This window comes from Enoplosus armatus, chromosome 18, assembly GCF_043641665.1.
Source record: "Enoplosus armatus isolate fEnoArm2 chromosome 18, fEnoArm2.hap1, whole genome shotgun sequence".
In the NCBI taxonomy this organism is placed as follows: Eukaryota; Metazoa; Chordata; class Actinopteri; order Centrarchiformes; family Enoplosidae; genus Enoplosus; species Enoplosus armatus.
Genome location: NC_092197.1, coordinates 17231936 through 17246914, shown reverse-complemented (window position 1 = coordinate 17246914; position 14979 = coordinate 17231936). Strand labels below are relative to the sequence as shown.

Sequence of the window (14979 nt, the reverse complement as noted above, 5' to 3'; positions counted from 1 at the left end):
CATTTGGATGAAGTGGCTTTTACAAGAACTTGATTTCCTTATCTGTGTAAAAAAGTAGCACTCTAGCGCTGTATGTAAAGGTTGAATCATTTTTTAATAGTTTCCTGGAAAGAACTATTTAATTTGGTACTAAGTACATTCATGTTAAATTGTATGCTTAGCTGTTGACAAATAAGGAAAAACAACAACAAAAAAACTCTCTAACAGGAAATATAAGGAGAAGCAAACGAGGAGGGATCACTTTTCCAGGGCAAACAGACATGACATACTGGAGGTGTTGTATATACAGAGTACACAGGAGTACCAGAAGTGGGATTACAACATGGAGACACAATGAAAACTTTAGGTAAATGAAGTACAAACATATAATTGTACGTCTCCATTTCGATTATAATAATTAGTACCAAATGACATCGTCCTCTCCAGGAACCTTCCTATGAATGTGCAGTTACACATCAGTTTCTTGTCAGCATCACACACACTCTAATGGGTGAATTACTCTCACTATTGTACCATCCATGGTCAACAGACCGAGCTTATTATGTTAAAAATGCTGAGAGGAGTTTCGATTCCTGTTGTGAAATCGCTTTTTGGAGTTTGCTGCCTTTTGATTCATTCCTAAGACCCACAACTTCCAATGGAGGACCAGTGACCGTCACCTTCTCCCGTTTATTTATTACAAAACCTGTCTGTTTGGTGTGAGCAGCTCAAGTTGTATGTTTAGTGCTTTTTTTCTTCTTGAAATATACCCCCCCCCCCTCAAAACAAAAATGGATGAATAAAACCAGTTCATCAACTTTATTCTTTGTTTTTGTCAACCAAGTCCTTCAACAGTTTTATTGTGACAGCAAACCATCACAATCATAAGAAATCACCATCATAAGAAAATTCTATCAGTAAACCACCTCAAGTGATCAAACGTGACGAATCGGGTATAAAATACTCTGTTTCAAAAGAGATGAAGAGCATATTTGAAAAACACATCTGAAATGTCAGTTGCAAGGCACACAAACCGTTTTTTTTTTTTGTTTTTTTTGTGTGGTCTGTCAATGATTACCACAGAACCACATGACCGACTTTCACTGTCCCCTGACACACGTGTGACAATGACTCTGGTCTCTTAGTGACCAATAATGACACGTGACAAGCTAAAACCCTGTGATTCACTTCCTGAATCTGAGTACTGAGTCTTATGACCTGACTGTACACCTCAGTTCCAAGTGCGAGCCTGCTTTTAGGTTTCACTCCAAAACACTGCGAGACCACCACAAGACCAGTATTCAACATTTAAATATGTTGTTGGTTCCACACACACAAAATGTTGCTTTTTAAGCAGTCAAAACCACACAAGTCTTCTGGAGGAGTTTCACTTTAAAGCTACAGTAGTGGTGTCTTATCAACAGTCAGGACTCAGAATCTCATTTTTGAATCATCTGTAGTGTCATAGCATCTTGAATTGTTTGGTGAAAGACAGTGAACTATGTAGTGGCTATAAACGTTGGCAAGGTTGAAAAACAAAAATATAGGAACAAAAATGTATACAAAAATACAGAAACAGCTGTAAGATGCCACAAGCTATGGAGGTCTTCTCATCTCTGAGTTCTGTTGTACATCTGCTGTGAATGCGTTTCTCGTCTTTGGATCTATTGTATAACATTTTAATATAAAGAAAGAGAAGAGCTTAAGCAAGCAGCACTCCCTCCCCAGGAGACTAAAATCCATTTTTCACATGCATTACTCACTTGATGTTTGCAGTTTGAGATGATAAGCGAGTCTATATCACAGACTGTCGTGTCCTTTTTAACACAAAAGACTCACCTCATGAATGACTTCTGAAATTATACATAACGTCCCTATAGTCAAAGACAAATATTATATATTTGTACGTCCAGCTGAAATGAGTGCCAAGGGAAGAAACCAAAGAATCCAGATGAGTTTTAAAGCGACAGTTAGTGTTGTGCAGCTCATTCTTCAGCATAGGAGGAATTCCTCTTTCGTGCCCCCACCCAGTGTTAAAACCTCGCAAATAATAACTGTGCTCAGAGCAACGGAACAACACACAGAAATTAGTCAATCAAGTAGTTTCCCCATTTAGTCTCCAGAGCATGCGGCCCTTTTAACTTTAAAAGCAAAACAAAAAGCCATCCTCTGTCTGGCCTGTCCATACCATCAGATCTGACTCAGGAGAGGGAATGAGATGAAATAACCGAGGACAGAACCCACGATGACGCCAAGGAAGATCCAGGTGTTGTAGGACATGACGCACAGCATCAGCATGTAGCCCAGAGTCACCTGCAGCATGTGGAGGACAGCCTGGATACCATGCAGCAACCAGCTGAGGAGGAGCGAGAGGAACACATGAGCTTACACCAGGTATAAGACGCCCGTATGAGAGGATCGTTGTCTGAAATACTCCATTCTGTCTGTCAAGAGGTTATGATTTCCCTTGTCGAGGACTTGCATATTGTTTTCGAGTTCAGTCATTATGACAGAATAGGCCACGCTTGAGCCACTGAACAGAAACAGAGGTCAATGTTCAGTCTTACGCGCATCCAGTGTGTAAATAATACTCAGCTCAGTATGAATGGAGGTGCACGCGTGCACACAAAGAAAACCACACACAGCAGAACAACAGCTGAAAGCAGTGGAATCACAACGTGTTTGATTGAATAAAACAACAAACTGGTTTAGGAAGGTCAAGAGAGCACACAGAACATAACTGCCTTTATGTGGAAAATTTCAGGTTGACCTTCTTTGGAAGTCCATTTCCAAAAAAAAGTAAAAGAAAATGCTCATGGTAAGTTCAGGTTTTGACCAACTAACCATGAGCAATCATTCCTGATACCCATAGCCTTACTAACTTTTCTTCTTCTTCTTGACAAGGATCTCCTTCCAAAAAGCTATCATTAGCTAATATTCCATTATTTACATTTTGCAGTAAAATCTATGAGAAAAGAGAAATGATCACATTGTTGATGATCTGATTATGACCTGGTTGTCTTTCACAGGGGCCCTGACCTGTTTCTGGTGTTGCGAGAGGGAGGCTGTGGCTCCATGGGGGTCAGCGAGGACACGGAGGGGCTGCCGTGTAGCACGGAGCTGCTGTCGCTGCGGTAGGATGGAGGGACGGCGTACGGAGACTGAGCCTGGGCCAGCTTACAGTTCCTGTCCAGCCACACCCTCCACACCTTGAGCAGCTCGTAGAAGACCGTCAGCAGCAAGACCACCAACACCGACAGCACCATCCCTGGAGACACGAGGACACACACACACACACACACACACACACAACTGAACTCATTCCCTTAATACTGTGATGTTGCTTTTACTTTCATGAATTCTTCCATCATAAAGGAACACTCCACTGAGGAGGACGCCCAGCGTATTCAGCTTGGATTCATATCAGTTACAATGAATGCTAATGGCAACCAAGAGCCATGGCCAAAACATGCATAATACTTAATCATCCATAGAAAATGTTCAAACTATTACTGCTGTCCATTTGGATGCTGGGTATGTATGCTCCAAACACATATTTTTTTATCACGTGCCATAAATATGTGCAAATACACAGCTTCCGTTAGTAACCATAGTTAATACGGAAAGATACGAGTGTTTGGAACATACCGCAAACCTGACCGCATTAGCATATACTGTACAGTTTGTTGGCCAATGAGTAACGAATAACTGCCGTGTGTGGAATCTCAATACTTTTTGAGTAGTGACCGAAATGCGTCCTGGGCAGTATCTGAAGTTGACTTCAACTGTATGGTCAGACTCTGAGTCTTAGTTATTCTTTGATCAGATATTTTCTGATCACATTGAGGCAATGTTCTAGTACAGTTCATCGTGTCGAGACATTAAACACTGATGCACTGAGACGTTTTGGCATATTTACTCACATGAAAAAAAAGGAATTGGTGGCGTTGATGGTGCTCAAACGGAGGTACAGCTCAGTATATACTGTAGGGATCCCTTTAAAAATGTGTTTTTATTTTGTGTTTATGTTATGAAACGAATGATGGATGCTTTTTTAGACTCTGAAATATATTGGCTTCAAAACCCCGTTATGGGTCAGGCTCTAATATTGGACACATCGACAGTGAACGAGATGATGGATTACGTTGCCGGAGTGGTTGAAATGGTTTCTATGGATGTTCGAGTAAGAGTCCGGCCTAGACCTGCTCTACATGTAAAGTGTCGTGAGATAACCTTTGTTGTGATTTGGCACTATTTAAATAAAACTGAACTGAATTGAAACTTTTCAGAGCTTCCTTTCAGTGGACCATTCCTTCTAAAAAAAATACACTGGCTTAAAGGACCAGTGTGTTGTATTTAGAGGAATTTAGAAGAATTCATAATCATGTTTTCATTAGTGTACAATTACCTCAAACTAAGAGTTGTTTGTGTTTTCGTTATCTTAGAATGAGCCCTTCATAGCTATATCCTCTTCCACTGGGCCCGCCATGTTTCTACAGTGGCCCAGAATGGACAATCCAAACACTGGCTCTAGAGAGGGCCTTACGTTGAAGTGGCGGCTTGAATGTGGTGGCGTGAATGCACCTGGAGGCCACCACAGGTTCTCCTACACTCTTGGAAAGGGAGGGGTGAGGGGAGCAGCATTCAGACGGATGCAACCTCACCACTAAATGCCACTAGATCCTACACGCCGGTTCGTGTTCGTGATATATATGTGATGCTATATAAACTTCTCCTGAACAGGACTGTCTGTTGACACAACACTACAGTATGTTTTAACCAGATGAACTGGTTCTAAAAAGAAGCCACTACTACTGGGAGAGATCTCCTCAGATGTGAGCGACTCCTTTGAAGTGGAGATGCTGTTTTGGCACTCGGCAGCTTACCTGCGGGCCCGTGCACATCCCAGAAGTCAAACAGCAGTGTCACGCTGCTCGACACCCCAAAAGTCATCTAAAAAGGAAAACGAGAACATCATTAAAGCCTGCCGTTCACTGGTTACCCGCTGATCTTAAAAGCAGTTTGTGAAGTTCAAAAGCGCCGATCCAAGTCTGAGAAACATGAGGACCAGGTGTCGCAACAACACTGACCTCGGCCTCTTTCCCACCAAGATCAGCCATGCAAGACTGAGAGCTGCTGCACTGTTCTGTGATCAGTCCTCTCCTCCTTCATGTTCTGCCGCAATGGCTCAGAACATCTTTTATTACACATCCAAGCAAGCTTTCTTTTAAGACCCAGACCCTCATACTAACAAAAAGTACCTCTCAAAAAAACAAAGATTTACATTTCAGAATAAAAAAAGGAGGCCGATAATAAACAACAGGCATCATTAAAGAACAGTAAAATATGTGCATGAAAAAATAAAGACATACACTTCTATTATGTGGATTATTTTCTGACTGAAATAAGCCTGGGAGAGCAAGCTGTTCTGCTCTGTCTGGTAGGAAATTCCTACTATGTGCGTGCTCAAAACCTCTTCTGTTCTTGCATACAATTTTTGGATTCCTTAAATTAAAAAAAAATGTAATTTGCGCCGTTCCGAACAAACATCTATTCAGCTGATCTTGCCCCACAATTACAGGATGCATTGTCCCACAAAAGCACACTCTGTTCTGCCCTGCTGCTGCGGATGTGTGACTGACAGAGGAATGTACTGTTTGTGTGTGTGTCTGTTACTCGCTCTGCTGCCCGTTCCCTGCCAGTACCCCCCCCCCCCCGCTAATTCACCACCTGTCCCGCCATGAGTGTGTCTCACTAGCTGGTGAAGGTCTAAAAGGAACCTGCAACACCCATGATCCAAGAGGATTCATCAATTACAGGGTTTGTACTTTTTGGGATCGTTTAATTTCAAATATTAGAAGATTTTTGGTGTACATGATGAAACACCAGATTATGTTGAAAATCAAGCATTTTTTTTTAAAGAAGTATATTCGAATTCCCGCATATATTTTTAGTGATGTCACCATGTTCCCAAATCTCAGCAATTAACTTGGTGAGTGTGGTGCTATTATTAGAAGTGATGACCAAACCTACAAAAATAACATCATATTGGAGCTTAAAGAAAGAAAAAAAACAGCTGCAAAAGAGGAAAAACAGTGAGAGTTATTATCCCACTGTCATTTTCAGTTTCAGCAGTTCCACAAATATTAAATTATTTTATGTCAAACTTCTCTTACTGAAATAGACTCATGAACATCTTTAACAATTAAAGTAAAAAAGTCAATGCAACACGTCTATAAACAGTGCAAAAGTACTGTGATGGTCCCACAGAGGACATAAGTATTTAAGGCAGCTTGAAAACACCCCAGAGAATGTCAAATATAGATAACATGAGTCCGCAATCAGACCTGAGGCCCAGCAGAGTGTGAGAGTGATCATTGTGGGCTTATCTTGCACACCGCTTGAGAAAACCAGGTACGTGTACAGACTGCATCGGTGCTTCTCGCGCTGTGGCCCACATGTACTTTACATTCATGCTGAGCGTTTTCCAACAGCGTGCCATAACTTCAGAGACGTTTTTCTGCCAGGCAGCTTTTACTGGCCATTCATGTCAGCAGCAACTTGAAATTTGCCTAAGGTATTCAAGTTAAATGAATTGTCATTTCAACCACAACATATTACAGCTGAGATTAAATATTGTTTTTCTCGTGTCATGGCTCAAACAATTACAAAACATAAAGTCATCAACAACGAGTTTTGACAATAATAATGATAATAAAATCATCAAAAGTGCAATGAAAAACCTGACTGCAAAAAACATCTCTAAGTTTGAATTCAAAGAAAGTGCATATGGCTGAGTAAAATGACAGAAATAGATATGCTATATACTGTATATGCTGTATGTAAACTCTCCTATAAGGCCCAGCTTGTGCCTCCTATGTATTAGCATTACATGGAGGGAACAAACTGGGGCTTGCAAACTTGCACACGGTATGTAATCCATCAGAGATATTATGCTGTACTGAAATGTATAGCTTCCTGAAAGGAATGAAATCACATTTAGTACATTAAATACACTTTGGAAAAATGCCAGACAACACTGTACAGCACATGTGATTTAAATGGGTTAAATGTAGGGCCAATGACTCCATATTATCCTACATACATTGACTTTCAGTGGACTTGTATCATTCATGATGACATGATCGTCCAATGTTGTGCTCATACAAAATGATGTTGACCAAGCTTCCAAACTAAAAACTCAGTTATTAAAGTTTTGGGTGTGTTAACTGATTTTCAGCCACACTGCCCGACGCTAGTTAAACGGGCTAGCTTCAAGGTTTCACAGGTCTCCTCGAGCTGCGACAGGTAAGACAGTCTGTCTGTGTGGGTCAACAACTTCTAATGAGCACTCCTCATGTCCCTCTGGGTTTATTATGGTCTGCTCCCTAACGTCCACATTACATGTTCTCAGCACCACACTTTAACCTGCAGGGAAACACTACAAATTCAAGTAAGACACATTAAGTAACGTTATATGATACTGTGACAGAAACACTTACGGACATCATGATGAACTCGCTAACGGCAGGCTAACACCACAGTTTCAGCGGTTACTGACGCCAGGTCTCCATTCCCCAGTTTCCCGGGCTATAGTGGTTGTTGTTCGAGCGCAGTCAAGTACGAGCCATTTCTCAAATGTAGCACAGACACAACCAGAGAGACAGCCTGAGAGACAGTCAGAGAGACAGCCAGAGAGACAGCCTGAGACACAGCCAGGGCTGCTGCTCAGCCAGTGCAGCGGAATGAAGCGTCGTTCACTCGTGACTTCAGCAGATGAACGAGCTTCAGCGTCTTCTTCTTCTTCTTCTTCTTCTTCTTCTTCTTCTCTGGGGTTTAACGGCAGCTTGCATCCTCGGTGTCGCACTACTGCCACCTTGCGGAGTTAGTTCACTCCTGCACTACGGTGTCCAGGTTGTCAGACTTCTCCCGTCAACCCTTTTAGGAAGCTGACCAGACATGTCCTGCCTTGTCCACTTATTCCACACGATGCGCTTTTCAAGTTTTATTCTGGTGTCTATGTTTTCCTTTTTAACAGCTTGGTGGGCTACTTTATCCACTTTCTCATTACCCAGAATGCCTGGGTACATGAGCAGGAACCAAAATGAATATGACCTCAGTGTGTTGTTTTATTAGTTGTGAGTATATTGCCATTATTTCAAATGACAGGTCCTGGCGATTACTGGAGGCACCTGGCATAAGACTGTACAGAGAGCAGATACTGAGTCACTACAGACCAGAGCCCACTCAATCGTTTCGTGTGTTCAATTGGGTGTTGGTTTGCCACACGGGGACTGTAGGCCACATCAGCAGAACTCTATTCCATATAGTCTAGTAGGAGATGGAGGGTCACATGCATGGCATCTTTTGGTAACCTGTTCTTTTAGGACCCTAATGTTGTCTAGTTAAGAATAAGTTAAGAATGGTCCATGGGCTTCTTCTGGTTGCCATCTTGAATTGATGTCCACATGAGTAGCGAAAAAATGCAGATTTTCATAACTCCTGAACTACCAGACAACATACAAAGACAAATTAACCCACGTTTTCGTATAATTTTGGCACCAGGAATCACATGGAAAGGTCACTGACATGTTACAACCACTCTATTGGTGAAAAACAGACAAAGAATTTAGGCTCATGATATAACTTTTGCTATTTTGTTTCGCCAAATGAAAGTAGTTTATTCTCTTCAATCAATTGCAAGGTTATTAAATGGATATTAAATGATAAGACGAGGTAATTGAAAGCAAAAGTCATCACAACCCCGTTTCACTGATCATCATTGTCATCTATCTCATCATCATCATCACTAACACCAGCAGCCAACATGTCAATGGGAGATGGGGGCAGAATTGGTGTGCAACACCAGGCAGGCTCCAAAGTCCCTCCCTCTCTCTTCTCCCACCCCTGACCCTCATCATTTGCCTCCAGAAGATCGGCTCAGCTGCCCGCTTATAACAGGCCACTCTACAGTTCACCCTCTGGATGTTGTGTTGAAAGACGCTATAATGCTCACTGTTTCTTAAAAGAAAAGGAAACAGCTGAAAACATGAGTTCTGGACGAATGTTCTCATTTCAGAACCACAATGACATAAACAACAAACAACACATTATATCATTTTATTGTTATACTGTACAGCACAACTTTGATTCTGCACTGTAAGCTGAAATATTACATTTACTGATTGAGGTGCTACTATTAGTATCTGCATACTGCACCTGTAAACCGTTTACAAGTAGAAAAATACAAAACCAGACACCACTCATCAATATGTGAGGGGGAAAAAATGAAAAAGTACAAGAGAACAGAACAAGTGGGGCTTCATAAAGCTATAGTACCTTTTGGTGGAGAAGAATTCAACAGAATCAGGATCGATAAAGGCAGCGTGAAATGACTTCAGGGAGCTGCTGCAGCGTTCTTGGAGATGAGAGGAATTGCACATATTTTTCTAAAACAATAAAGAATAAAAACAAACAGGTCCAGTGTCCTTGCTGCATTTAAAAGCTACATTTGTATACATCAAGTGCACTTAGCACAGTCCACAGGAGATAAAACAGGAAGAGCTGCACCAGCACATCCTGACGTCCTACCCGACGGAGAAGAGGTCCATCACAAGCTCCTGTAAGCGGTGGCGGGAATCCAGATTGTTTAAGGCATGCATTCATGATAATGTAGAGCCAGAATACCGCAGTTTGGGCGACTGTCAGGTTTCTAACAGCAGTTTCTCTGTAGGTATGTCTCGCAAAATAAAATACAAATTCTGGAAAACATGTGGCAACATGATCTACAGTCAGGAGCCAACACCAGTACTGTGATTGTTTTCTGAATTCACAGAATGGACTTTGATATTGTACTAAAAAGTGATCAAATAAGACAAACGCATCAGTAGTCACACACACACACACACACACACACACACACACACACACACACACACACACATTCAATACAGCAGTTGTGCTTAAGATTTTCAGAGGCATCAGTTGGCATGACTATGTGCTGATGCAACACAGTAGGGCTGGGTGATATGAGGGAAATCATTATAATGATATAAATAAGGATATTTTCTGTCATCAAGATATGACACACTTTGACACATGTATGGAAATCAGATATAAAATAATCAAACAGATCTTCAAAGCAATGAATTGTGTTCCACTGTTATGAATAGATCAAACATAAGTGATAACATAAGATCATATCATGATATGATTAAAGTCAAAAATGTTGATTTATCACCCAGTCCCTCTACACAGGCAACGAAAAGTGTCTCTGACAGATAATTTAACACAGACGCTGAATCACAAACCAATATGAAATTGTAGAATTTGAGTGAACAGGCCTCACATGAAATCAGCATCTTGTCCAATGAGCTCTATTTTACACACACACACACACACACACACACACACACACACACACACAGACACACACGTACAGTAGATGTGCAATCAGAAACCCACGCTCTCAAAAAGTGCTGTGTTATGCTCGGAGGATTCTCATCTCACTAACGTAACACTGAAAGAAAGTTAAGGCAACAAACGGAAGAAAGCATCCAACATACCATCTCATTCAGACTGAAAAGATGATGCAAAACACTTGCATCACATCTCAAAACAACACGAATCAGGTTTTGCTCAACAAACAGTTGCAGGAAAATAAGATGGAAAGTTATACAGCAGACCTCAGTTGGTGCGTTGTGGAAGCAGGGACTCAGTGAAGCATTTCACTTTGCATGGCTGATTATGTTAAGCTCCAGTTTCAAGACTGAAGTACAAGATAAAGCTTGTACCAGTGATGACCACAAGAGGGCAGAGAAAGACTGCATCAGAGCTGCATCTGCAGGTACACTGTCCTCTGAATACAAAACTGGTGTCAAAGCAAAGCCTCCCAGTTAGCAGTCAGTGCACATGCTCCTCTATCGGTTGAATTTCACTTTCTCAACATGAGTGATCTCAACATATTTTTAAACAAAAAATGTAAATATTCCAATTGGTTGATTCATGTCGATGAAGACAATGTTTAAACTGCTACCTGTGTTTCAAGTCACACAACCGAGAGGTGTTGCTGAGACACTATTTGTCTTCAAAGCCCCTGTGTGCAGGATTCGACCAATTTCTGACTGGCAACTTCCAGTGGTATTATTATAAAAAAACACTAATGCATGCTGCTACAGTACACATAGACTGCACTAATTTTCATAGGGACGTTCTAATGTTTCTTCAAACAAAGACTTGAACCATAAAAATAACTTTAAAGATGCTACAATCACAGAAAAATCCTACACACAGGGGTTCTAATTAGCTTTGCAGACAAACCGCAACCTCTGGCAGAAAGTTGTCCTTTTAATATCCAGAATGAAGACAGTTCCGCCCAGCCGATGGTGAGGACACAAACAGACAGCAGTGGACCACGACAACAAGTGCACAATTGGAACAAGACTGCAAAAAAAAGGCCAACGTTTGGTCTCGTCAAACATGAGCCTTCAGTAGGCCGAAATCATTTTTCAAGGCATCACAGATGCAAAGATTCATTGAAAAAAAGGAAACAGATTTCACGCTGCCCCATGAAAGGAGCATGTCCAATCACTGAATATTCTGAACGCTGTATGATGATCCAAAACACTTGTTTTAGGCACAGTGATGTTCATCCGCTCTGTCTGACACTACCTGGTGGGACATGAGGTGAAACTTAAACTTATATTCAATATAAGATATGATCCCTTTTTTTTTTTTACTTATTAGAGGACAAAGAAACAATCTTTGGGGTGTTTGAGGGTGGAGTTACTGTCCATCCTTTTAAACCCGGCGTGGCTCTGTCCTGATTTGTCGAGAGGCGAGTGCAGACAGGTGTGGGCGGGCGTGGCCATGATGCTTCATCACCTGCTTCATCTTCTCTACTGTCTACTGTTGAAACTGGAGTTGGCGCTACTGCAGCTTTCCTCGTAAGTGGGTGGGGGCTCTGTGACACACAAAGGCAAAAGGACAGTCAATAACATGTAGATAGTTGAAGTCCCACTCCCTCTCCTAGCCTCTGTACAACTATTGTCTGTAATGTGGTTTCTTTCTTCGGTCGATCTGAACCTGGAACTGAAGCAGCTAAATGGAATTCAGCCATCATTAATGTTGTTATTTACACCTGTGATATGACCTTTTTCTTCATACTTGCATCCTTTCAGACAGGCAGTGATGTGTTTTTGCCACTGATCGGATCCCAACCTGGTCTTAATGTGGTTTTGACACTTCTGAGCTTTGAAGAGTGAATTTTAACAATTACGGCATTACTATGTGGTTATTACAACAATTACAATTATCATAGGATTATATATTATAGGATTACTGGGTTTCAACTATAAATGCTTCAGCAGCCACATTTAATGAAGTCAAAGTTGAATTTTGCACAGCAAAAAGATTTATTCAAGTAGAACTCCTTGGTTTAGCAGTCATGCGTATGGAAGCATTTGCAGTGTCAGGTCATCCATCACTTGCCTTCATTTGAAATTCAAAAGTAGCTGTCTTCACTAACTGGTCTACGGTCCATTCAAGAGCCCTTACCATACCAAGGTTCTTACAACATTATAAAACATAACTGCTGCCCTTTGTTCCGAGCTTAACATTGTCCCTCAACAGCTGTAATTTCAGCCGCCAGCCGTTGGTGGGACATCAGACAAAAATAAATGACAGTTCAAACTGCTACCTGATGGTAGCTTTATTGCACACTCAGAAAAAGTTCTTATTTTCCTTTTATAAAGCTGCATTACAGAATTTTGCTGTACAAAAAAAAGCTCTGGTGTGCTACTGTTTACTATGTGACTTGAGCCAGGTGAGTGTGAGATTACTTGTGTTTGTCTTATTAAGGTTTACCTATAGGAAGGATCTATAACAACACTATCACAAGGGTTCATCAGCCGGGGTTTATCTGGGTTTAGAGACTGAACTTCAGACAACTCATTACTTAATTTGATTGTGGTAAAATAATCAAAGACTGAGATAAGAATGACATACTCATATGAATATTTAATCAGCCATTATACCAAACTGCTATCTTGTGTGTCCCTGAATGCATCTGTGCATGTGTTTGTCTGTGCGGCAGCATGTGAGATTTCTTTTTAACTTACCGTGAGGGTAGTCCCAGCTGCTGTACTCTGGAGGGAGGATGAGGGAACAGGAAGTGGGGACAGGAGTCACGTTCCCCTCGGTGAAGAAAGGTATGGTGGCCCCGGTGGACACACAGAACAGGGGAGTGGATGCATCAGGCCGTCTGTGGCTGGGAGGCAGGGCTGCCCCGGGCGCGTGGCTGAAGGCGCTGGGGGACATGGTGACCGACTGACCCGAGGGATCCTGCTGAGAGTGGCTCTTGGTGGGAATCTCCTCACTGGCCACGCCCCCTGCACACAGCCCCTCCTCTGGGTCCTCCTCCGCCGGCGGGGCGCTGGGCATCACGCCTGCCGCGTTGGGTGCCACGGTTGCAGCGCAGTGGTCTGGACTGGAGGGCATGGGCCTCGACGGAGACAAGTTCACAGCAATATTTCCAATGTAGATGGGCAGAGTGACGACTGCGTCTGGAGATTTTAGTGACACCTGCAACACAAACATGAAGGGAGCACAGGCCTCAATTAGCCTTTACATTTATACGGCAATAAAGCTATGGTTAATTACATTTTGTTTTTATAAAAAAAAACTGGGCCTTTAGCAGTGTTTATTTTGGGTAAAAATGGGTAAAAAAAAAAATAGGGAAGATAATCTGATTTAAAATATACAATTTGGAACGCAACCTCTTTGCAGTAATCATTTACTGTTTCTTTTTTTAGTGTGTTTAAAAAGGACTCATTTGCATTTCTTCATATTTTTTTTCCCTCACTTTATATTACGAAATGTAAGATTTCCTGAGCTGTGAGAACCTCATCTACTGTAAACTGCTGTGAACACAAACTGGAAACACAACTTTTGAAGTCATGAGGATATAAAATTGGGTGAAAAGTGGTCTAAACAGATCTGTTCCTTTTTCAAATCGGGGTAGTTTCTGTAATAGTTCTAACAAATATTGTCTGTGTATCTCTGTGTCATAGGGCTCCATTGCTGTCCACAAAACGCTGCTGTACTCACTAGATCACCAAATGTGTATTAATCCGAAGGTGAAAATAGTCCCCAACAACTATGCTATTTACTCCTTTTTGAGTAACGTTTGATAACAACTACAGTGCCCAGCTGTGTCAGGGCTGATTTTTCAACCTGAACTATATATTCATGAGCTGTTCTTAAAGATGCATGTTCTTGGGGCTGAGAGCCACAGACAGGCTGTGGAAGTTGGAAAGTATTGAGATTATTGTTTTGGTCTTTTTCATGTGAGCCTTTCCTTTCAATATATTTGTATATATTAGTTATCCAAAACCAGACAAGATTCAGAGATTCTAGTTAAAATTTGAAAGGTTGCATTTATATTATTTGTCATCTCCTGCTGAATGAGGCAGAATTTTATAGTTTTATAGATTCAGTATAATTTTAACTACATTCTTACAGTTTAAAGGCCTGACATCCAAAAGGAGAGCACTGTGATAATAGAAGCAGCCGACACATGGAGCATATCTAGCTGCCATGTTACATGAACAACAAGCCCAAACATTAAACAGTGTTTACCTGTTTCAATACATTGTGTAGCCTTATGAAGCTGCCATCAACCTAGTGTACATTTTAACAGATACACAATCTGACCTGAACGAAATAGTCGATGTCTATGAGGCTGCAGCCGGCCAGCGCTGACTGAGGAAGAGGAGGAACGATGATCTGTTCTCTCCACTCTGCGTGTTTCCCTGCTTTCACTCCGGCTCCCTCCACCTCTGCGATGGTCCGCAGGTCAAACATAGGCCGCTTGGTCTTATAGGTCACTTTCTGGTATGAAAAAGAAATAAAAAAAGACGTGATATTGACTTCAACCCCCGCCCCCCAGCTGACTGGAAGGAAAAGTGTCCCTTTGAAATGGATCAAGAGAACCTCTATTAC

General features: G+C 41.6%; 2 protein-coding genes across 2 annotated transcripts in view; both read right to left on the bottom strand.

Annotated features, from left to right (window-relative positions):
- Window positions 1–783: 783 nt before the first annotated feature.
- slc31a2 (solute carrier family 31 member 2) lies at window positions 784–7663 on the bottom strand. The gene is made up of 4 exons (XM_070924389.1): window positions 7482–7663; window positions 4866–4932; window positions 3019–3247; window positions 784–2335 (listed from the first exon to the last, which is right to left on the bottom strand). The coding sequence occupies exons 1-4, from the start codon at window positions 7488–7490 to the stop codon at window positions 2170–2172; spliced, it is 471 nt and encodes a 156-aa protein (XP_070780490.1). The 5' UTR covers window positions 7491–7663; the 3' UTR covers window positions 784–2169.
- A 1420-nt stretch (window positions 7664–9083) lies between these two features.
- Window positions 9084–14979, bottom strand: part of arrdc1b (arrestin domain containing 1b) — a 35153-nt gene continuing 29257 nt past the window's right edge. Inside the window, exons 6-8 of the mRNA XM_070924496.1 lie at window positions 14692–14868; window positions 13098–13560; window positions 9084–11941 (exon numbers count right to left, since the gene is read on the bottom strand). Of these exons, the coding sequence (XP_070780597.1) occupies window positions 11877–11941; window positions 13098–13560; window positions 14692–14868 (705 nt within the window). The 3' untranslated portion in view covers window positions 9084–11876. The remainder of the gene's footprint in view (window positions 11942–13097; window positions 13561–14691; window positions 14869–14979) is intronic.